Below are 21,944 nucleotides of genomic sequence, written 5' to 3' on the forward strand. Positions count from 1 at the left end.
CTGCTGGATCATAGAAAAAGCAAGAGAATTCCAGAAAAACATCTGCTGCATTGACTAAACTAAAGCTTTTGACTGTGTGGATCAGAGCAAACTGTGGAAAATTCTTCAACAGATGGAAATATCAGACCACCTTACCTGCCTCCTGAGAAATCTGTATGTAGGTCAAGAAGCAACAGTTAGAACCAGACACGGAACAATGGACTGGTTCAAAATTGGGAAAGGAGTATATCCAGGCTGTATACTGTCACCCTGCTTATATAACTTATATGCAGAGTTCAGTTCAGTTCACTTGCTCAGTCGTGTCTGACTCTGCAACATCATGGACTGCAGCACGCCAGGCCTCCCCGTCCATCACCAACTCCCACAGCTTGCTCAAACTTATGTCCATTGAGTCAGTGATGCCATCCAAGCATCTCATCCTCTGTCTTCTCCTTCTCCTCCTGCCTTCAATCTTTGTCATCATCAAGGTCTTTTCTAATGAGGTGACTCTTTGCATCAGGTGGCCAAAGTCTTGGAGCTTCAGCTTCAGCATCAGTCTTTCCAATGAACATTCAGGACTGATTTCCTTAGGATGGACTGGTTGGATCTCCTTGCAGAGTACATCATGCGAAATGTCGGGCTGGGTGAAGCACAAGCTGGAATCAAGACTGCTGGGAGAAATATCAATAACCTCAGATACACAGATGACACCACCCCACTGGGAGAAAGTGAAGCAGAACTCAACAGCCTCTTGATGAAAGTGAAAGAGGAGAGTGAAGAAGCAGGCTTAAAAATCAACATTCAAAAAACTAAGATCATGGCATCTCATCCCATCACTTCATGACAAACAGACGGGAAAACGATGGAAACCGTGTCAGACTTTATTTTCCTGGGCTCCAAAATCACCGCAGATGGTGACTGCAGCCATGAAATTAAAAGATGCTTGCTCCTTGGAAGAAAAGCTACGACCACCCTAGGGAGCACATTATTAATGTGTTTTTAAAGCAGAGACGTTACTTTGCTGACAAAGGTTCATCTAGTCAAACTATGGCTCTTGCAGTGGTCATGTATGGATGTGAGAGTTGGACTATAAAGAAAACTGAGCACTGAAGAATTGATGCTTTTGAACTGTGGTGTTGGAGAAGACTCTTGAGAGTCTCTTGAATTGCAAGGAGATCCAACCAGTCCATCCTGAAGGAGATCAGTCCTGGGTGTTCATTGGGAGGACTGATGCTGAATCTGAAGCTCCAATACTAATACTTTGGCCACCTGATGTGAAGAGTCAACTCATTAGAAAAAGACTCTGACGTTGGGAAAGACTGAAGGCAGGAGGAGAAGGAGAAGACGAGATGGTTGCCTGGCATCACTGACTTGATGGACATGAGTTTGAACAAGCTCCAGAAGGTGGTGAAGGACAGGGAAGCCTGCCATCCACGGGGTCGCCAAGAGTCAGACGCAACTGAGCAGCTCCACAACCGGCTGCATCCCCTGTGACAGCACAGCCGGCAGCTAGCCTGGTGTATACACAGCAGCTGCAGCTCTTACTCCTCTGCCCTGTCCCCCCTTCCCCAGCCCTCTCCCCCGGTATCCCCTATATCACACGTCTATATCACGTGTCTGTTTCTGTCTTGTTCTATCCATTAGTTTGCTGCATTTCTAAGATTCCATATGTAAGTGAAATCATGTAGAATTTGTTCTTCTCTGTCTGAGTTATTTCACTTGGCACAATACCCTCCAGGCCCATCCATAATGTTGCAAGTAACAGGGTTTCTTTCTTCCTGTGGCTGAGCAGTATTCCATTGTGTATGTGTATATACATGCACACACACGCACGCACGCACGCCCGCATCTTCTTTGTCCACTGCTCTGTTGATCTGTTTCTCGTCCTCGCAGCCTCTGGCAGGTGTGAGACGGCGTCTCACCGTGGTTTTGATGTGCATCTCCCTGCTGACTGGCGGCGCTGAACATCTTTTCACGTGTCTGTGTTTCTTTAGAAAGATGTCTCTTCAGGTCCTCCGCTCAGTTTTCAATCAGGTTGGTTGTTTTTTCATGTTGACTTGTATGACTTCTGTGTGTATTTTGGATGCTGACTCTTTAACCAGACATATTTTCTCCTATTCAGTAGGTAGCCTTTGTTTTGTTGATAAGTCTCCTTTGCCGTGCAAAAGCCTTTTGGTTTTATTAGGTCCCATTTGTTAATTTCTGCTTGATCCCCTTGCCTGAGGAGACACATCCAGTTGACCCTTGAACAAATCGGGGGTTAGGGGCCCCAACCCTCTGCACACACCCGCCGTCGGCCCTCGGTATCCATGGTTCTACATCTGAGAATTCAACCTGCCTCGGACCACCCCATGTAGCATCTGCTACTGAAAACAGCCCGTGTGTGAGTGGACTTGCCCAGGTCGAGCCTGTGTTGTTAAGGGGTCTACTGTACTGCTAAAGTCCATGTCCAAGAACATACCGTCTGTTTTCTTCCAGGAGTTTCATGGTTTCAGGTTCTACAAGGCTTTTTCTGGCTCCATAGCTTAAACCAGGACTAGAGCCTTGGGTGCTGGCCGCCTGTACGGCCCCAGACTGCTGGCTCGGGCGCATCCTTGCAGTTCATCCTTGTGGCTCATCTTTGCAGTTCATTCCTGTCTCATTCATACTCGTGGTTCATCTTTGTGGTTCATTGTCGTGGCTCAACTTTGTGGTTCATCTTTGCGGTTCATCCTTGCAGCTCATCTTTGCAGTTCATTCTCGTCATTCATACTCGTGGCTCATCTTTGCGGTTCATCCTTGCGGTTCATTCTTGCAGTCCTCGCAGAGTGGGCTCCGCCCGTCACTCCAGCCCATAGGTCACAACTGACAGGTCTGGAAGCCAGTGCTGCCCGACCAGACACGCAGAAGGCCCCTGTGGCTGCGAGCAGAACACGTGGACAAGCACAGTCCTTCAGGAAGGGGAGGGGACCTTCAGTGGTCTGACCTGGGTCTGTGTCACTCAAACCCGCCCTCACCCCAAGCCCAAAGCAGGGCCTGCAGCAGAGCCTCACCGACAGGGCGTCGGTGCGTCTGCAGGCTCCCTCCCCGGGGCCAGGCCTCCAGGACCCTCCCCGCAAGTGGCTCCCCAGCCTGGCCCGGCCTCTCCATCTCTTAGTTCCTCTTTGGTCACCCTCACCTCACCCCAGGGCCGCGTCTCAGGGAGCTAGACGACAGGGCTGTGGCACAGGTGACCCCACCCTGGACCCCCGACCTGGCGTGGCCACCACAGGACCTGGTCTGCCCCAGGGAGGGGCAGGGGCGAGCGTCTCGCCCGAGCCTGACGATGCCCAACTCACGCGAGCTCGCGGTGAAACGCCAGGATCCTGTGCAGGGCACGCTCCTGCCGTGGCACATACTCGTGGGCACGCAAGTGCTCCCTGTCCAGCGCCTCATCGTAGTCCCCGACTTCCGCTGAGGTGAGAGAGGAACAGTAGGCAATCTTAGTGCTTACGTAAAAATACAAGCATGTAAATGCATGAACTAAAAGCAAAAAGATTCTAATTCTGTAGTATGAGAATATACCCCTCAAACAAAATTCTGTACTAGATTTTCCCAAATATCTTATGCTATTAGAGGCAAACACACAGGTGAAGGGAATTTCTCCTGAGTCCTGAACAGGAAAGATGCTGGTGAGCAACTTGGGCGGCAAATCCCGAGCTGTGGTTGGCTACATTTTCATCCACGCTTTCTCTGTCAGCTATCTCAGGACCACTGCACCCAGGATAAGGTCCTGTGTTTTGTTTCGGGATAATGCATTTTAAATTGTTTTTTCCTTCAGTACTTCTCAAATTCTCAAAAAACAATGACAGTCTCCAGTTTCATGTATTTTAAGGCTATACTCATTTGAAAAACAGCAGTTAAAGCCCAGCACTTTTAAGCAATACACTCTGTTTGGAGACATTTCACCCTCACAGAAGGCCCGCAGGCACAGGGTCACACCTTGGCACAAGTGTGTAACAACAGGACCTGCCCCCCGACCCCGCACCCACCGCCCAGATCAGGACCACCTGCTGCTGCGTCCTAGCTGCTGCATGGGTGTCTTGGCAGCTGCCTGACATGTCTCTGCAGCCAAGGACCAGGTAGAACCCTACAGCACATCTAGCCGTGTGCATTTTCACCGGCCTCCAGTCTCTGCAGCACAGGCCTGAGGTGGACACGTCACTGAGGGACACCTGAGCTGCATGCACAGCCCTCAAGCAAGAGGCACCGCCAAATGGTGCTGTGCACTGAAGAGCCACCTTCCATCTGACACGACCTGGACAAACAAGAACTGAAAGAGTCCCGAGAGTCCCTTGGACTGCAAGCAGATCCAACCAGTCAATCCTAAAGGTAATCAGTCCTTAATACTCATTGGAAGGACTGATGCTGAAGCTGTTCTCCAATACTTGAGCCATCCGGTGAGAAGAGCAAACTCATTGGAAAAGACCCCGATGCTGAGAAAAACTGAAGGCAGGAGAAGAAGGGGATGACAGGGGATCAGACGGCTGGATGGCATCACCGACTCAATGGACATGTTTGAGCAAACTCTGGGAGACAGTGAAGGATAGGGAAGCCTGGTGTGCTGCAGTCCATGGGGTCACAAAGAGGCAGATACAACTTAACAACTGAACAACAATAAAGATGCTTCAACACTTGTGTTGCCAACCGTGAACAAGACCCACCTGGCAGGACGGCAAACCTCTGGGAACACTTGCCAAGGAAGGCACGGACCAAGGAAGGCACATACCCTACGGTCCTAACATGCTGGGCCCTGTCTCTGCCCTGCTTCCTGCACCCACACTCCAGAGCGTCCACTCTACACAGAAGACGTGGTCCAGCGCCCTCACTCCAGAGCGTCCATTCTACACAGAAGACGTGGTCCTGCACCCTCACTCCAGAGCATCCGTTCTGCACAGAAGACGTGGTCCAGCCCAGGAGCCTTCCGGGCCTCCTCCTTTCTGTCCTGCACCGGGCAGCACACACCTGCTCCCCACAGCCTCCCCTCGTGCTCCTCCCAGCTCAAGTCTGAAGTCCATAATGCACCGTGCTCTGAAGCATCACCCGCTGAGATGCTGGAGGGTCTCCTCTGTCCTTCAGGGACTGATGCCTGCCTTGCACGGGGGCTGTGATGTCACCCCAGAGTCGGGGTACAGCCTGGAGCCCAAACTGGAGGTCTGAGGCCAAGGGAGACCGTTGGGGTCTCACATGGCCTGTCTCCCTCCCAGGCAGGAAGCTAACTTTTAGCCCCTCAGAAAAACCTGGGCACAGCGGGTCCCGTGAGTGTGGGCCGCGTGGGGACACTCACCCTGTAGGAGGTGGGACGCCAGGAGGGCAGCCGTGGTGTCCGTGCAGGTCAGACGTTCCTCCAGAAGGTCTCTCTTAAGCTGCAGGGCAAACAAGTATCTAGGAGGAGACAGAAGCACACAAATCAGGCCCAAGGCTCCTGGGACACATGCCCCCCATGTCGCAGGAAGACACACAGCCCTGCCGCACTGAGCAGACGGTGCCAGGCGGCCTGGCCCCACAGAGCTCAGCATCCACATGGCGGCCGGCACACCACACGCTGGGCACCAGACCGCCCGGAGCTGCACTTTCCAGGGGGCAGCTCACAAACTCGCGCTCCTCGTGTCACACAGACAGAACCGCACGCACGGTTTTGTGGGTAGTAGCAGAAACAGCCAACAAGGACAGAACGTCAAGTGTGGCTGTGAGTCTCAAAGAGACAGATAATACCCGGTCTTGGCTGGAAGCTGAGACACAGGCACGCTGAATTAAGGGGTGAGAGTGTAGCAGGGGGTGGGTTGACACGACTTACACATTCACTCACTCCAGCAGTGAGCAGCCCCGAGCACACGGGTGCTCCAGGCGCAGGAGAGCAGGGGAGCAGCAGAGCCGCCCCGTCCTTCTCGGGGCTCCCACACCAGTGTCAGCACCAGGCCTACTGGGCTCACACCAGAAATGTGCGTCCCCCTCAAGCAATCCCACCCCGTGAACTTCTCTACAGAAATGTTTCCAGAGCTCACGAAGATGTGTGCAGAAGGACACTTAGCTGCAGCTCTACAGCAGAGAACAGCCAGACACAACCCAGACTCACCCCACATGAGGCTGGTTCACCAGAGCCGGAGGCAGCCACGCACACCGACATGAAGGACGCCCAGGGCAGCAGCGGGCACGCAGGGAAGAGAAGGAGACCCTCCCACGGCTCTGTGTGCGCAGTCTGACTCTGCTTTCTAAGACACTCATTTAAGGCCCCGGTCTGCCGGCACGGGGACTCCACCTGGAGGACACGCCCCCGTGGCAGTCCTTCAGGGACCAGGGTGGCACGCAGTGAAGAGGTGTGCCGACTTTTTACTCCACGTAACTTTATTTTAAAGCTTTTTTTCTTTTACCACAGATATGTCGTTTTTAAATAAATTAAACAAAGACCTTCTGCATAAACTCGGCTTGGCCCCCGGACAGAATTAGGCTGACACTTCCTGTTGCTCACAGTTGTCAAGGCATATATATTTAAAAGTGGTTCCTGAAAAGGGACTTCATGGTAAATGTCAGGCATTTAATGCACCATTAATATAAGCTCACTCATATTTTCTGCTGTCCCTGGGGTCGGCCTCCCTCCTGTGAAGACTTAAGGCTGCAGCCACATGGTCTAAGCTTCCCTGAAGCCCAGCCTGTGGCTCTGTGACAGTGGAACAGTCGGCAGAGACCCAGGCAGAGGGTCCAAGACCCAGAGGATCCGGGTACAAATCCATGTTGGGTCAGGGAGCTATTCTGTTACTACTGCATCGTCACTGTGGTCTTCTCTTCACTTGTATCCAACTCTGGGTTTTCACTTGATTTTTAGATTTTTTGCTTTATTCCTCATGATAAAGTTAGTACATAAAAGACAAGGGAAAAAACCACTTCCATAATCTTAATACCCAGGTGAAACAACTGCAAACACTTTCAATCATTTCTGCAAAGAATCAATCGTGAATTTAAAAAAGCAGCAAAAAGAGATCCCCTGAAGAGTTTCTGCTCCGTATACTCCTAAAGACATTCACACTTGGTCCTTCTCCCAGTTAAAGTCATTTTGTTGATAAAATAGTAAAGGAATGGGCAAAACTCTTACAAACTTCGTGCAAGCATGCTAAGTTGCTTCAGTCGTGTCTGACTCTGTGAGACCCTATGGACTGCAGCCCACCAAGCTCCTCTGTCCATGGGATTCTCCAGGCAAGAATACTGGAGTGGGTTGCCATGTCCTTCTCCAAACTTTGTGCATACACACAAATCTAGGCTCATCTGGAGAATATCTGTTCAGCAGTACCCTAACATCCCACTTTTAATCCTCAAATTTGTACCACAAACTTTCTTCTAAATCCTATTTGCATTTGGGTCTGTGAGGAGTTAACTCCAACAATGCTTCTTTTAGCTGTGACATTCTGGTCCCAACTTGGACACGGACACTGGGCTGGTTCTCTGTGTGAAGGACCCTGACCAGGCGCCCAGGGGACGCGCAGGTGCTGCAGAGGGTGAGCGGGACCCGTTCGCGGTGGCTCCTGTCAGTCAGGCTCTTTACCGTGTATATTCTTCTTGCAGCTGACCGGGATCCGGTGGGAAGAACTTCACCGCCAGGCGGAGCACTGCATTCTTTGGTCCTATAGAAAGAAAGATTTACGGTCCACAAATAAGTCACTCTCTGTATTTGCTGTCTCTCTGCATGTTCTGGCATAACTGAGCTGGTGCTTTCAAATGGACTGTTGGAGCAAGTCTTTTCAAGTAAGAGGATATTAAGACACTTCCGGTGCATGGAGTTATTAGTCCTAAGTACCAGTCACACATAGCAAAGAAAAAAAATGAAAACTTTTGTATAAAGCAGAGGTTACTGAAAGTTTGAAACCCTAAAAAAAGGACTGCACATTAAAATCTTAAAATATATTCTTTTTATTTTAGGAGTAAAAAAGTGTGTTTATACTAATAGTAGTAGCAATAATTTTAAAAGCCTGCAAGCTCCCAGGCGGCCTAGTGGCTATGATTCTGGGCTTTCACTGCCAGGGCCTGAGTTCAACTCCTGGTCAGGGAAAAGAGATCCCATGAGCAGAGTGGCAAAGCCAAAAAGCAAAAATAAATAAAAAATTAAAAGGCCATTATTCTTTAAATCCTTATATACTTTAGCGAAAGAAAAGTGTTATCATTCAATATATGAAACGAGGACAACCTGATTACTATAAAGGAAAAGCATAAGATATTAGCTCATCTGAGTATTTAAGCTTTACTGAAGTTTTATAATAACCCAATCATGTAACTTTCACCAACAGAAAAGAGGAACTGCTTTGCTAAAATGCTATGGCAATTGAAATGGTCTTGGCTTCTAAGTGAACAGAAGTTCCTTCCATAATCCTCTCCCCCTCAATTTAGTTCTAAAAATGTTACAGGTGAGTTCAAATGACTGGAGATGTCACCCTGAATGTCCTTTCATAATTAGAAGCTACACACTTATTTTGCATATTGGCCAAAACTGGAAGCAATATTGACCAGCATATCCTATTTCTCCCACAGGTGAGGCAGGTAACCAAGAACTATCTGAGTTAACTGATGGCCCACCCTCCACGCCCCATGCTTGAAGCTAACTGGCAGAGCAGCCTCCAGCTGCAGCTGCCGCGGGAGGCGCTTCAGTGCCACCCCGAGGTGACGACCAGGATTGTCTGCGCCTTGAATCCGAACAGTCAAGGAAAAGCATCTTAGGTGAACAGAACTTTAAAGAGTTAAAAAAACGACTTACTTCGTACTTGTCTAATGATGGGTTTCATAGGTTCAAGCCAGATCTAAAGAGAATTTAAGAAAAGATGTCAAATCATTAACTTACTACTCTATTTAATCAGTATATTACAAAACACAAAAATATTTATATTTAAGACAAATATTTAAAGGAGGAACATCCCCCCCATGTTGAATCTTGATACAACAGATACCAAGTCCCACAGGGAGGGCTGCGTGTCCCACCGGCCATGGGGCGCACTGCCACGGGGCCGAGGGGACCCAGAGCTCTGCGTGTGTGTGTGCACGGAGGGGTGTGTGCGTGAGTGTGTATGGCATGTGGTGTGTGTATGTGCATGATGTGAGTGTGGTGTGTGTATGTGTGTGTGATGTGTGGTGTGAGTGTGGTGTGTGTGTAATGTGGTATGTGTGTGTGATGTCTGTGTGGTGTGTGTGTTTGTATGGCGTGTGGTGTGTGTGTCTATGTGTGGTGTGTGGTGTGTGTGTGTGGTGTGAGTATGGTGTGTGTGTGTGTGTGGAGTGTGTGTGATGTGTGGTGCAAGTGTGGTATGTGTGCATGGCATGTGCTGTGTGTGGGTGTGATGTGTGTGTGTGGTGTGTGGTGTGTGTGTGGTGTGTGTGTGTGATGTGTGGTGTGAGTGTGGTATGTGTGCATGGTGTATGGTGTGTGATGTGTGTGGTGTGTGATGTGTGTGGTGTGTGGTGTGTGTGTGTGGTGTGAGTGTGGTGTGTGTGCATGGCGTGTGGTGTGTGTGGGTGTGATGTGTGTGGTGTGTGGTGTGTGTGTGCTGTCTATGTGGTGTGTGTGTGTGGTGTGAGTGTGTGTGTGATGTGTGGTGTGAGTGTGGTATGTGTGCATGGCGTGTGGCGTGTGTGGTGTGATGTGGTGTTTGTGTATGTAGTGAGTATCTGCTAAGTCCAAACACATGTCAGGCACCCGCTGCCTCTGTAAACAGCAAGCTGGCGAGAGGACTACTGTGCGGTGGGGTGGCCATGGCTCCATGATGCTGATGTGCTTCTGAACTAACAGGTCATTTGGTTTCCTATAAACACTAAAGCTCCACACTTTGACGGTTCATCTATTAAGTAAAATGAGCATAACCAGTTTAGTAAAGCAGTTTGCTCAAATCCACCCTCGAAATGACTAATTGGAAAAGACCCTGATGCTGGGAAAGACTAAAGGCAGGAGGGGAAGGGGACGACAGAGGATGAGAGGGTTGGATGGCATCGCCGACTCAATGGACATGAGTTTGAGCAAGCTCTGGGAGATGGTGAAGGACAGGGAGGCCTGGCGTGCTGCAGTCCACGGGGTTGCAAAGAGTCAGACACGACTGAGCGACTGAACAGCTCTTGAAACGAGTATCACAGAAGATGTGTGCCACTTGCTTTGGTGACTTGTGCAGGAGGGGCTCCCTTGTGGCTGTACAGAGGACGTTTTAACGGCGCCGTCTGAGGGTCACAGCGCGCCCTGCCGCACCGTGCCAGCAGGTCCTGGGGCACTGGCCCAGGAGCACCACCGGCTGCATCCCGCAGCTCATGCAGAGCTGCTTTCCAAAACCACACCGTGACACGCACCCAGCAGGACTGTGCGTTCTGGGACTCCAGGCCGAAGTAGTCACACTCTATCAGGTTCAAGCGCTCCCACACCTGCGTCAGCAACGTCTGGCCATCGCACTTCGGCTGTGATGAGACAGAGAAGACAGGAGGAGGATCAACCACAGGACCTTCAACAACACAGGTTTACCCCACAGGCAAAACTTCGTTGCGCTAAATTCTTGCTTCCCTCTCGCTTCTGCTGAGGTTCACAAACTGCCGCAGGGCTAACAAATGACACGGGCTCTGCCTTCCCAGAGACTGCTGCCCAGTGCAGCTGAAAGGCCTCCGTTTGGATTCTGAGTGTGCTGAGTTACAGTCTTTCGTAACTTTAAGGTTGGAGGAACCATTTTTAGCCTCAGTAAACACTTCATCAAAGGATCCTGACATTTACTAAAAATGAGTCTCGAGTCCACGTCTGCAGGGGACCCCAGCGGCAACGCAGTGTCTGGCCGCCCCTCACATGGCCAGAGGGCAGCCCCCACTCTGCCCACAAAGATGAGCTCCAGCGGATCAAAGGCTGGAGGAACACAGAGGAGGCTGGTCTGTGGCCTCCAGGCGAGGAGAGGCCCCTAAGCAGAGCACAGAGGAGAGACAGATTCGATGAAACAAAAATAAACATTTTCTGAAAAGACAGACGCTGAGCAAAGTTACAATCCTGAACCACGCTGAAAAACTCGTGTCTCATGCTGCTCTGACGACCTGTGTGAAGAAACACGCATGGCTTCAGGCACACAAAGGAACTCAAGCCCTGTGGTGATAAAGAAACGAAAACAGCAAGGGATCCCTTTGCAACCATCAAACAGGTTATGATGATGCTGGCAGCGAGTGGCGTGGCTGCGGGGAGACCACATCACTGCCCGGACGACGTGAAAACACCTCATACACACCTTTGCCCCAGCAACTTCACTTCAGCTTCCTTCGGCAGGTCACCCAGAACAGCTGCAGAGCTAACAGGCAAGGACAGATGGGCAAAGAACTGGAAGCAGAGCCCTGATGGACGCATCCATAACAAGCTACACATCCCGCGAAAGAACACGGAACTGTGTGGACCATCATGGAACAGAGGCAAGACAACAGTTCAGTCAAGAAAAGGAGTTTCTGTCTCTATACACTGTGACTCCCTTTCATAAAACACACGCTACTAACACACGACAGAGACAACACATGCTACCAACACACCAGAGAGACAGCGCACCCCACGGACACACCACAGAGAGAGAGCTCACCCCACGGACACACCGGAGAGAGAGCTCACCCCACGGACACACCACAGAGAGAGCGCACCCCACGAACGCACCACAGAGAGAGCGCACCCCACGAACGCACCACAGAGACAGCGCACCCCACGAACACACCACAGAGACAGCGCACCCCACGAACGCACCACAGAGAGAGCGCACCCCACGAACGCACCCCAGGGACGAGCCGAGAAGGCTGTGTGCTGCATCTTCCAGGCACTGAGCGGAAGAGGGGGATCGGGCATGCCTTCCAGGCTCACCTCAGTTATTAACTAGTCCTAGATGTTCGGGTCTAAATTTCCCATCAGCAGGCATGTCATTTGTGTAGTTAAGATATAATACATATAAGTGGGGTGAGAGGGACACATCCACGTTTAACCACCAGATTTTTTCCCTGTGTTCTTGTGTGGTGCTGAGGCTTATAAAATGAGAACTGTTATTTGAAGGAATAAAAACCTGTCCTTCATCCTAGCAGGGATGCTCACGGAGAACCACGGAACGAGTACTTTGTCAGGACAGAAAGGTGAACTCAAAATGATCTTCCTGAAGATACAGTTCACAGAGAACACAGACGCAGGCCTTCCGGGCCAAGGTCCTGCAACGTCAGCCCTACGAGCTTCACGGCTCAACATCGACTAGAAAGGCTGCACAAGAGACGGGATTCACGTAGGAGATGAGGCAATCACTGTACAGATATCAGCGGCCTTTTCAGGACAGAGATGAAGAGACAACCGCGTTTGGAAGAGCGATGAAAAAGCTGAAACATCTTGGAATAAACTTCCAATAAAAGACACCCTTATGGAGAAAAGCTTAAAAACATTTTTAGGGGATGGAATCGGGGCAGAGGTGGACACTGTCCACCTTCCTGGAGAGATGCCTGCAAGGATGTCGGTTCTCCTTCCGCAGCCCCAGACTCCTGGCAGCCCTAAGAAAAGGACCAAGAGGGTTCTTCAAGGAAAGGATCGGCTCATTCCACAGCTGATATATTACTTTTTTTAGAATGCAAGAATGGTCAAGAAAATTCTGAAAAAGACAAGAGAGGATGAGGCTTAGCAGATAGTCAAATTGTTGAGAAACCATAGTAATGAAAACATCTGGTGCACATCCACACAGATGAAGCCGAGGAACAGAGCGAGAGGTGAAGAAATAAACCCAAATACGTGAAACAGGCGAATGTCTGGTAACAGTGACATTTCAGGTCAACGAGTGGGAGGAAACAGACAATCCAATAAATGTTATTGGGTATCCATCTGGAGCAAGCTAGGTGTATCCTTATGTCACATACTAATTCCAAGATGAATAAAATATCTAAACACATAAGCACCTACCCACGGAAGGCCTGCAGTGAGATGAATCTGTTTGGCACTCCGCGTGGGAGAAGACCACTGCGGCAGCCCACAGCCGTCACAGGGGGACCGAGAGGCTGAACACTAACATAGAAACATCTGCACACAAGGAAACGCTGTAAAGTCAGAAGACTTCTTCAAAGACAGACAAGAAACTCTCAGAGCTCACATCACAAAGGGCTGCTGCTGCTGCTGCTGCTGCGTCACTTCAGTCGTGTCCGACTCTGTGCGACCCCACAGACGGCAGCCCACCAGGCTCCCCCGTCCCTGGGATTCTCCAGGCAAGAGCACTGGAGTGGGTTGCCATTTCCTTCTCCAGTGCATGAAAGTGAAAAGTGAAAGTGAAGTTGCTCAGTCGTGTCTGACTCTTCTCGACCCCATGGACTGCAGCCTACAAGGCTCCTCCATCCATGGGATTTTCCAGGCTAGAGTACTGGAGTAGACTGCCATTGCCTTCTCCGTGGAGGGGACTAAGATCCCGCAAGGTACACGGAGCGGCCCCAAAATAAGTATTTCACTTGCTGAGCTACGCACGTAGAGCACTGTCGTCACCACAGCGCTTCTCATAGCAGACGATTAATGCATCCGAAACTGCAGCACAGGCCAGGCTGCTACACCGCTCTCTGCACGGAAGTGAGAGGACCAAGGTGAACTGTGAGGAGACACAGCCAGCTGTAGAACGGCGCATGCGAGCCACTGCGAGGAGACACAGCCCAGATACAATGTGTAGATACGTGCGGACTGCAGGGGAACGCAGACTGTCCTCCGGAGGGGCACAGGGGACTGAGAATGACCACTGTTCTGCAGAATTGAACCACGTGACACAAAAGACACTTAAACCACAGAAGAACGGCTGGATAAACGGACCACCTGAAAGCCAGACTTCCGTACATCAGAGGACACTGGCAAAGCATGAAAACGGCAAGTAATAAACTAGAAGATGTCTGCAACACAGAAGGCCCACAAAGGTCCACAAATCATAAGGGAAAGGCGGACAGTCCACCTAAAGAGACGCGGGCAAGACATTTGAACAGGCACTTTCAAAGGACATATTTAATGGCCAATGCACAGTAAGAAGGGGGCTTCCCAGGTGGCTCAGTGGTAAAGAGCCTGCCTGCCAACGCAGGAGATGCGGGTGCGATCCCTGGGTCGGGAAGACCTCCTGGAGGAGGGCATGGCAACCCCCTCCAGTATTCTTGCCTAGAGAATCCCAAGGACAGAGGAGCTTGGTGGGCTACAGTCCATGGGGTCGCAAGGCGTTGGACACGACTGAGCACTAAACAACGTCAACGAAGAGAAGAGCTGCACTGAGTGACCCCAGGGTAGCCCACGCTACACCAGAGCCCCCAGGACCCTGAAAGCAAGAGGCCCGGTGGCGCCGGGACCAGCGAGGATGCATGGACACATGGGTGAAGATGCGAGGCTGCGGGTCTCTTGGGGAAAGTGACTGCCAGGCTCCACTGAAGCCCCACACACGCCTGTGACTGCACGGTCAGCCCCGGGCACACACGCCACAGAACCGTCTGTCAGTGCAAACAGAAGACGTGAGCACGGATGTCCACAGCAGCTTTATTTACAACAAAAATGGAGACATCAGACAGGGTGGATAAATATGTGGTTTTGTTGACACAATGAAATATGACCCAGTGATGAAACGACAGGAAATCGCTGCTTCGTGCAGCTGACTACTGAACACGCCAGTGCCCACGCTGCACGATCACACTTGCCGCAAACTGAGGATCTGCAAAACCGCTGTATGGTCTGAAGACCAAAGCAGTGGCTCTGCAGTGGCTGTAAGGGCACAACGGGGCCTCTGGCTGGCTCCCTGGGGAGGGGGGCACGTGCACACGTGTCGGGCCACCAGGCTGCACTCCAAGGGCCGTGTGCCCAGCTGTGTAGGTGACTCCTCAGTGCAAAGGTCGCCACAGGGAAAGCAGGTGTAAACAGCTCCAGGAGTCAGGGGAAGCGGCCTTTCACCTTTTACACTAATGCCTCCAGACGAGCGCTGAGGCACCACTCCTGCCTGATGGCATCAGGACGCACGGCGCCTGAGGCACCACTCCTGCCTGATGGCTTCAGGACGCACGGCGCCTGAGGCACCACTCCTGCCTGATGGCTTCAGGACGCACGGCGCCTGAGGCACCACTCCTGCCTGATGGCTTCAGGACGCACGGCGCCTGAGGCACCACTCCTGCCTGATGGCTTCAGGACGCACGGCGCCTGAGGCACCGGCTCCACTGCTGGACACTGGCTGGAACGACTTCCAGCCCTGGGCCCAAATACCTTTCCCTAAACCTTGCCCTTGGAGAAGGCAACGGCACCCCACTCCAGTACTCTTGCCTGGAAAATCCCACGGGCAGAGGAGCCTGGTGGGCTGCAGTTCATGGGGTTGCTAAGAGTCGGACACGACTGAGTGACTTCACTTTCCCTTTTCCCTTTCATGCATTGGAGAAGGAAATGGCAACCCACTCCAGTGTTCTTGCCTGGAGAATCCCAGGGACGGGGGAGCCTGGTGGGCTGCCGTCTGTGGGGTCGCACAGAGTCGGACACGACTGAAGCGACTTAGCAGCAGCACCAGCAGCAGCAGCAAACCTTGCCCTGATCAATCTCCTCCAGTCAAGGGCCCTTTCAGAAAGGTGACCCAGAACATAGCACACCTGAGAAGCCCAGGTCCAGCGTGGTGCTCCACCTAGAACAGACTGCCCGGAGGCTGTGGCCTGAGCACACACGGGGCTCTGGGGGCAGGACAACGCCCAGGCACACGCTGGTCCCCTGCAGTCTGCAACCACCAATGCACCAAGGACTCATGAGGGACAGAGGTTCCTTAGACCACAGGCTCGCAGAGAGCGGAAACCGCACCCAGAATCGTGCTCAGTAACAACTCACCACACACGCAGACTTTCAACACAACAGGCTCTCTTTGGGGACAAATGCTGGGTGGGTGGTTCCTGACACTTAATTTATAAAAGCATCGCCAGGGGGTTCTCTGTGCAGACTTATTTACATGACAGGAACTCAGATGTCTGTAAATGAATAAATCACATAACAACTGGGAAAACAGCTTCCGTTCAGTTCAGTCACTCAGTCGTGTCTGACTGCAGCACCTCGGACCGCAGCACGCCAGGCCTCCCTGTCCATCACCAACTCCCGGAGTTTATCCAAACTCATGTCCATTGACTCGGTGACGCCACCCAACCGTCTCATCCTCTCTCACCCCTTCTCCTCCTCCTTCAGTCTTTCCCAGCATCAGGGTCTTTTCCAATGAGTCAACTCTTCACATCAGGTGGCCAAAATATTGGGAATTCAGCTTCAACATCGGTCCTACCAATGAACACCAAGGAGTGATTTCCTTTAGGATGAACTGGTTGGATCTCCTTGCAGTCCAAGGAACTTTAAAGAGTATTCTTCAACACCACACTTCAAAAGCATCAATTCTTCTTTGCTCAGTTTTCTTTATAGTCCAACTCTCACATCCATACATGACCACTGGAAAAACCATAGCCTTGACTAGATGGACCTTTTTTGACAAAGTAATATCTCTGCTTTTTAATATGCTGTCCAGGTTGGTCATAACTTTCCTTCCAAGGAGTAAGCGTCTTTCAATTTCATAGCTGCAGTCACCATCTGCAGTGATTTTGGAGCCCCACACCCCCACAAAAAAAATCAGCCACTGTTTCCACTGTTTCCCCATCTCTCTGCCATGAAGTGATGGGACTGGATGCCATGATCCTAGTTTTCTGAATGTTGAGCTTTAAGCCAACTTTTTCACTCTCCACTTTCACTTTCATCAAGAGGCTCTTTAGTTCTTCTTCACTTTCTGCCATAAGGGTGGTGTTATCTGCATACCTGTTATTGATATTTCTCCCAACAATCTTGATTCCAGCTTGTGCTTCCTCCAGCCCAGCATTTCTCATGATGTACTCTGCATATGAGTTAAATAAGCAGGGTGAGAATATACAGCCTTGACGTACTCCTTTTCCTATTTGGAACCAGTCTGTTGTTCCATGTCCAGTTCTAACTGTTGCTTCCTGACCTGCATACTCAAACTCATGTCAATTGAGTCGGTGATGCCATCCAACCATCTAATCCTCTGTTGTCCCCTTCTCCTCCTGCCTTCAATCTTTCCCAGCACCAGGGTCTTTTCCAGTGAGTCAGTTCTTTGCATCAGGTGGCCAAAGTATTGGAGCTTCAGCTTCAGTATCAGTCCCTCCAATGAATATTCAGGACCGATTTCCTTTAGGATTGACTGGTTTCATCTCCTTGCAGTCCAAGGGACTCTCAAGAGTCTTCTCCAACACCACAGTTCAAAAGCATCAATTCTTCTTTGCTCAGCTTTCTTCACGGTCCAACTCTCACATCCATACATGATCACTGGAAAAACCATAGCTTTGACTAGATGGACCTTTGTTGGCAAAGTAATATCTCTGCTTTTTAATATGCTATCTAGGTTGGTCATAGCTTTCCTTCCAAGGAGTAAGCGTCTTTTATGGCTGCAATCACCATCTGCAGTGATTCTGGAGCCCAGAAAAATAAAGTTTCTCACTGTTTACACTGTTTCCCCATCTATTTCCCATGAAGTGATGGGACCAGATGCCATGATCTTAGTTCTCTGAATGTTGAGCTTTAAGCCAACTTTTTTACTCTCTTCTTTCACTTTCATCAATAGGCTCTTTAGTTCCTCTTCACTTTCTGCCATAAGAGTGCTGTCATCTGCGTATCTGAGGTTATTGATATTTCTCCCGGCGATACTGATTCCAGCTTGTGCTTCTTCCAGCCTGGCATTTCACATGATGTACTCTGCATAGAAGTTAAATAAGAAGGGTGACAATATACAGCCTTGACGTCCTCCTTTTCCTATTTGGAACCAGTCTGTTGTTCCTTGTCCAGTTCTAACTGTTGCTTCTTGACCTGCATACAGATTTCTAGAAGGCAGGTAAAGTAAGGTGGTCTGGTATTCCCTTCTCTTTCAGAATTTTCCACAGCTTATTGTGATCTACACAGTCAAAGGCTTTGGCATAATAAATAAAGCAGAAGTAGATGTTTTTCTGGAATTCTCTTGCTTTTTCAACGATCCAGCGGATGTTGGCAATTTGATCTCTGGTTCCTCTGCCTTTTCTAAATCCAGCTTGACTCATCTGGAAGTTCATAGTTTATGTACTTGAAGCCTGGCCTGGAGAATTTTGAGCATTACTTTGTTAGCATGTGAGATGAGTGCAATTGTGCAGTAGTTTGAATATTCTTTGGCATTGCCTTTTTTTGGGATTGGGATGAAAACCAACCTTTTCCAGTCCTGTGGCCACTGTTGAGTTTTCCAAATTTGCTGGCATACTGAGTGCACACTTTCACAGCATTGTCTTTTAGGATGTGAAATAGCTCAACAGGAATTCCATCACCTCCACTAGCTTTGTTCGTAATGATGCTTCCTAAGGCCCACTTGACTTCATATTCCAGAATGTCTGGCTCTAGGTGAGTGATCACACCATCGTGGTTATCTGGGTCATCAAGATCTTTTTTGTACTGTTCTGTGTATTCTTGCCACCTCTTCTTAATATCTTCTGCTTCTGTTAGGTCCATAGCATTTCTGTCCTTTATCGAGCCCATCTTTGCATGAAATGTTCCCTTGGTATCTCTAATTTTCTTGAAGAGATCTCTAGTCTTTCCCATTCTGTTGTTTTCTTCTATTTCTTTGCATTGATTGCGAGGAAGGCTTTCTTATCTCTTCTTGCTATTCTTTGGAACTCTGTATTCAAATAGGTATATCTTTCCTTTTCTCCTTTGCTTTTCACTTCTCTTCTTTTCTCAGCTATTTGTAAGACCTCCTCAGACAGCCATTTTGCCTTTTTGCATTTCTTTTTCTTGAGGATGGTCTTGAACACGGCCTCCTGTACAATGTTATGAACCTCTGTCCATTGTTCTTCAGGCACTCTGTCTACCAGATCTAATCCCCTGAATCTATCTCTCACGTCCACTGTATAATCATAAGGGATTTGGTTTACGTCATACCTGAATGGTCTAGTGGTTTTCCCTACTTTCTTTAAGTCTGAATTTGGCAATAAGGAGTTCGATGAGACGAGCTCTGAGCCACAGTCAGCTCCTGGTCTTGTTTTTGCTGACTGCATATAGCTTCTCCATCTTCAGCTGCAAAGAATATAATCAATCTGATTTCAGTACTGACCATCTGGTGATGTCCCTATGTAGAGTCATCTCGTGTTGTTGGAAGAGGGTATTTGCTATGACCAGTATGTTCTCTTGGCAAAACTCTGTTAGCCTTTGCCCTGCTTCATTCTGTAGTCCAAGGCCAAATTTGCCCATTACTCCAGGAATCTCTTGACTTCCTACTTTTGCATTCCAGTCCCCTATGATGAAAAGGACATCTTTTTTGGGTGTTAGTTCTAGAAGGTCTTATAGGTCTTCATAGAACCATTCAACTTCAGCTTCTTCAGCTTTACTGCTTGGGGCATACACTTGGATTACTGTGAAACTGAATGGCTTGCCTTGGAAACGAACAGAGATCATTCTGTCATTTTGATATTGTACTCAAGTACTGCATTTCAGACTCTTTTGTTGACTATGAGGGCTACTCCATTTCTTCTAAGGGATTCTTGCCCATAAGATATAATGGTCATCTGAATTAAATTCACCCATTCCAGTCCATTTTAGTTCACTGACTCCTAAAATGTTGATGTTTACTCTTGCCATCTTCTGTTTGACCACTTCTAATTTACCCTGATTCATGGACCTAACATTCCAGGTTCCTATGCAATATTGCTCTTTATAGCATTGGACTGTACTTTCGTTACCAGTCACATCCACAACTGGGTGTTGTTTTCACTTTGGCTCTGTCTCTTTATTCTTTCTGGAGTTATTTCTCCACTCTTCTCCAGTAGCATATTGGGCACCTACTAACCTGGGAAGTTCATCTTTCAGTGTCCTATCTTTTTGCCTTTTCATACTGTTCAGGGGGATCAGGAAGCTTCCATAAGCCTCTTATCCTTATCCATCAGAGGGCAGACAGAATGAAAAACACAATCACAGAAAAGTAATCAAACTGATCACATGGACCACAGCTTTGTCTAACTCAATGAAACTATTAGACAAGGCTTGTAGGCCCACCCGAGACGGACAAGTCATGGTGGAGAGTTCTGACAAAACGTGGTCCACTGGAGAAGGGAATGGCCAACCACTTCCATATTCTTGCGTTGAGAACCTTCAGTTTTAACCATAAATACTGACATCCAATCCAATGTCAATTGTTAAAAGATGGAGCGATCCACCACAAACAAGAGGACAAGAAACGTGTGAGGGACCACAAAGGCCCAACACAGATCGGGAAAGGGAGGCAGGAGGCAGACTCCCGGCGTCCAGGCCGCTCCCGGACGCCCGAGGGCCTTCCGTCCTGGCATCGACGGTCAAGACAATGAAAGGAAAAATAACTGGTGTGCTGCCGGACCAGCTCCGAAGGAGCAGCCAGCCCCCGACGCAGCAGTGCCCTCTCACGGCTGCCACACTCAGGGTTCACCTTCTGTTCCTAAAAATGCAGACACTGACCATCAGTCGGACTGTGGTCCCCAGGGTCTGTGCCCACAGGGGCGGTCAGAGGAACAGGGCTGTCAGACCATGTGGGGGCGCCCTGAGAACCTGCGCCCCAACAGACACCACAGAGACTGACTTCACAGCCTGAACCAGGACTTGGATGCGAACGCCAAGCTGGAGAGACACGGCGCTAACAACATAATATAGAAAATACCGGTTACTAGTGTGTGGTGCAGTTTCCGTTTTTCCAGTTGGTCTCCACAGCAGAGCTCATCTGCAAGCTTAGACATAAGCATATTGTTAAAAATTTACATCAACAAAAGTACCATTAAAGATTCTGTCTGGATGGAAACGGGCTACAGAAGCTTCACTAACAAAGAACTTCTTTATTCTTTGTCTGCGCAGTGTGGGAAAATGCTTCTAGGAAGCGCTTGACTCCGTCCTTGCGCTTGTTTGTCCCTCATGCCCTTTGCAGCTCGTTTGCCGAATGACAGGACCTCCATCTCTGCTCCTGTTACCAAACCCACGTCTCCACGGTGAGCCCCAGGACGCATGGTTTTTCCGTCTAATAATTAGATCAGTCCCAGACTTCTGCTTGTGAATCACAGGGCACAGCCACAGTGACTTCGTGACCCAGAGGCAACTGGAGCCCCTCGCTCTGCAGACCCTCTGAAAGGCCAGCAGCGCTTCTGCCAGGGAGCACGTTCGAGCCGGAGGGTCTCCAGGTTCCTCGGGCGCCTGTGAGCAGGGCCCCTGCCCCCTGCGCTGACAGCTGCAGGCCTGGAGCCCCGCTGGAGCGCAAGGACAGGGCAGCTCCGCCTGCTCCTCAGGGAGGGAGTGTGTCTCTGAGGCCGGGAACGCGTGTCCTTGGAGACCACCCCGAGAGCTCTCGAGCTCTCACGTCCGAGAGGGCCCGCCGGTGCCCCGGCTCCTCCTCCGGCAGCTCCTCCAGCCACTCAGCGAGAGGGCCTGAGACCCCAGCCCCGAACGTGCTACCCGTCCGTCAGTTCTGTCCCGGCCTCCCGATAGCTCCCAGCCTGCCCCCGCAGCCGCCGCCTGCGCTGTGACCCGGATGGACCTGCAGGCCCTGCCCTCTGACCCGCCGGGGGCCTCACGGGAAGAGCCGGCCAGCCCGCAGCTGGGGCCACGTGTGCGGGGCGGGGCCGCCGTCTGCCCTGGGCTCTGCCTTGCGCCCTCCCCCTTCCCAGTTAGTCTCTGGTGCCAGTGAATCATCTCACGTCTCCCAGTTCAAACAGTGGACGGCGCCCGGACAGCACAGCCTAGAGCGGAGCGCTTAAACTGGGGGAAGCCAGATCCACAGCAAGCGCCTAAGTCCAAGTGCAGGCGTCAGCACGATGCTGCTGGCCCAGGCGAGGCTTAATTAAACCTAGCCCGCTCAGACGTCTGCTCCGCGGGTCCCTACTCCGGCCCAGCCACCTCCCAGCAGCTCTAGGACCAGGGGTGGGGCTGAGTGTCCTGACCGGTCCCCGAGGGCTGG

The 21,944-nt window shown here is 50.4% G+C and overlaps 1 protein-coding gene across 16 annotated transcripts in view; it reads right to left on the reverse strand.

Annotated features, from left to right (window-relative positions):
- FARP2 (FERM, ARH/RhoGEF and pleckstrin domain protein 2) overlaps positions 1–21,944 on the reverse strand; it is a 98,437-nt gene that overhangs the window by 44,408 nt on the left and 32,085 nt on the right. For 15 of the 16 annotated variants that reach the window (XR_015154388.1, XR_015154384.1, XR_015154387.1 and 12 more), the window contains exons 3-7: positions 10,309–10,413; positions 8,738–8,780; positions 7,535–7,613; positions 5,285–5,382; positions 3,297–3,411 (exon numbers count right to left, since the gene is read on the reverse strand). Coding sequence is in view for 11 of the 16 variants with exons in the window: in XM_086374347.1 (XP_086230473.1) it covers positions 3,297–3,411; positions 5,285–5,382; positions 7,535–7,613; positions 8,738–8,780; positions 10,309–10,413 (440 nt within the window). In the remaining 5 variants the exon portion in view is untranslated. Of the gene's footprint in view, positions 1–2,440; positions 2,910–3,296; positions 3,412–5,284; positions 5,383–7,534; positions 7,614–8,737; positions 8,781–10,308; positions 10,414–21,944 lie in introns of those variants that run through there. The other variant, XM_086374371.1, reaches the window with a different exon arrangement.

The sequence above is a fragment of the Bos grunniens genome, chromosome 3, assembly GCF_055505025.1.
Source record: "Bos grunniens cultivar Pamir isolate PY7600 chromosome 3, Bosgru_T2T1.0, whole genome shotgun sequence".
Lineage (NCBI taxonomy): Eukaryota > Metazoa > Chordata > Mammalia > Artiodactyla > Bovidae > Bos > Bos grunniens.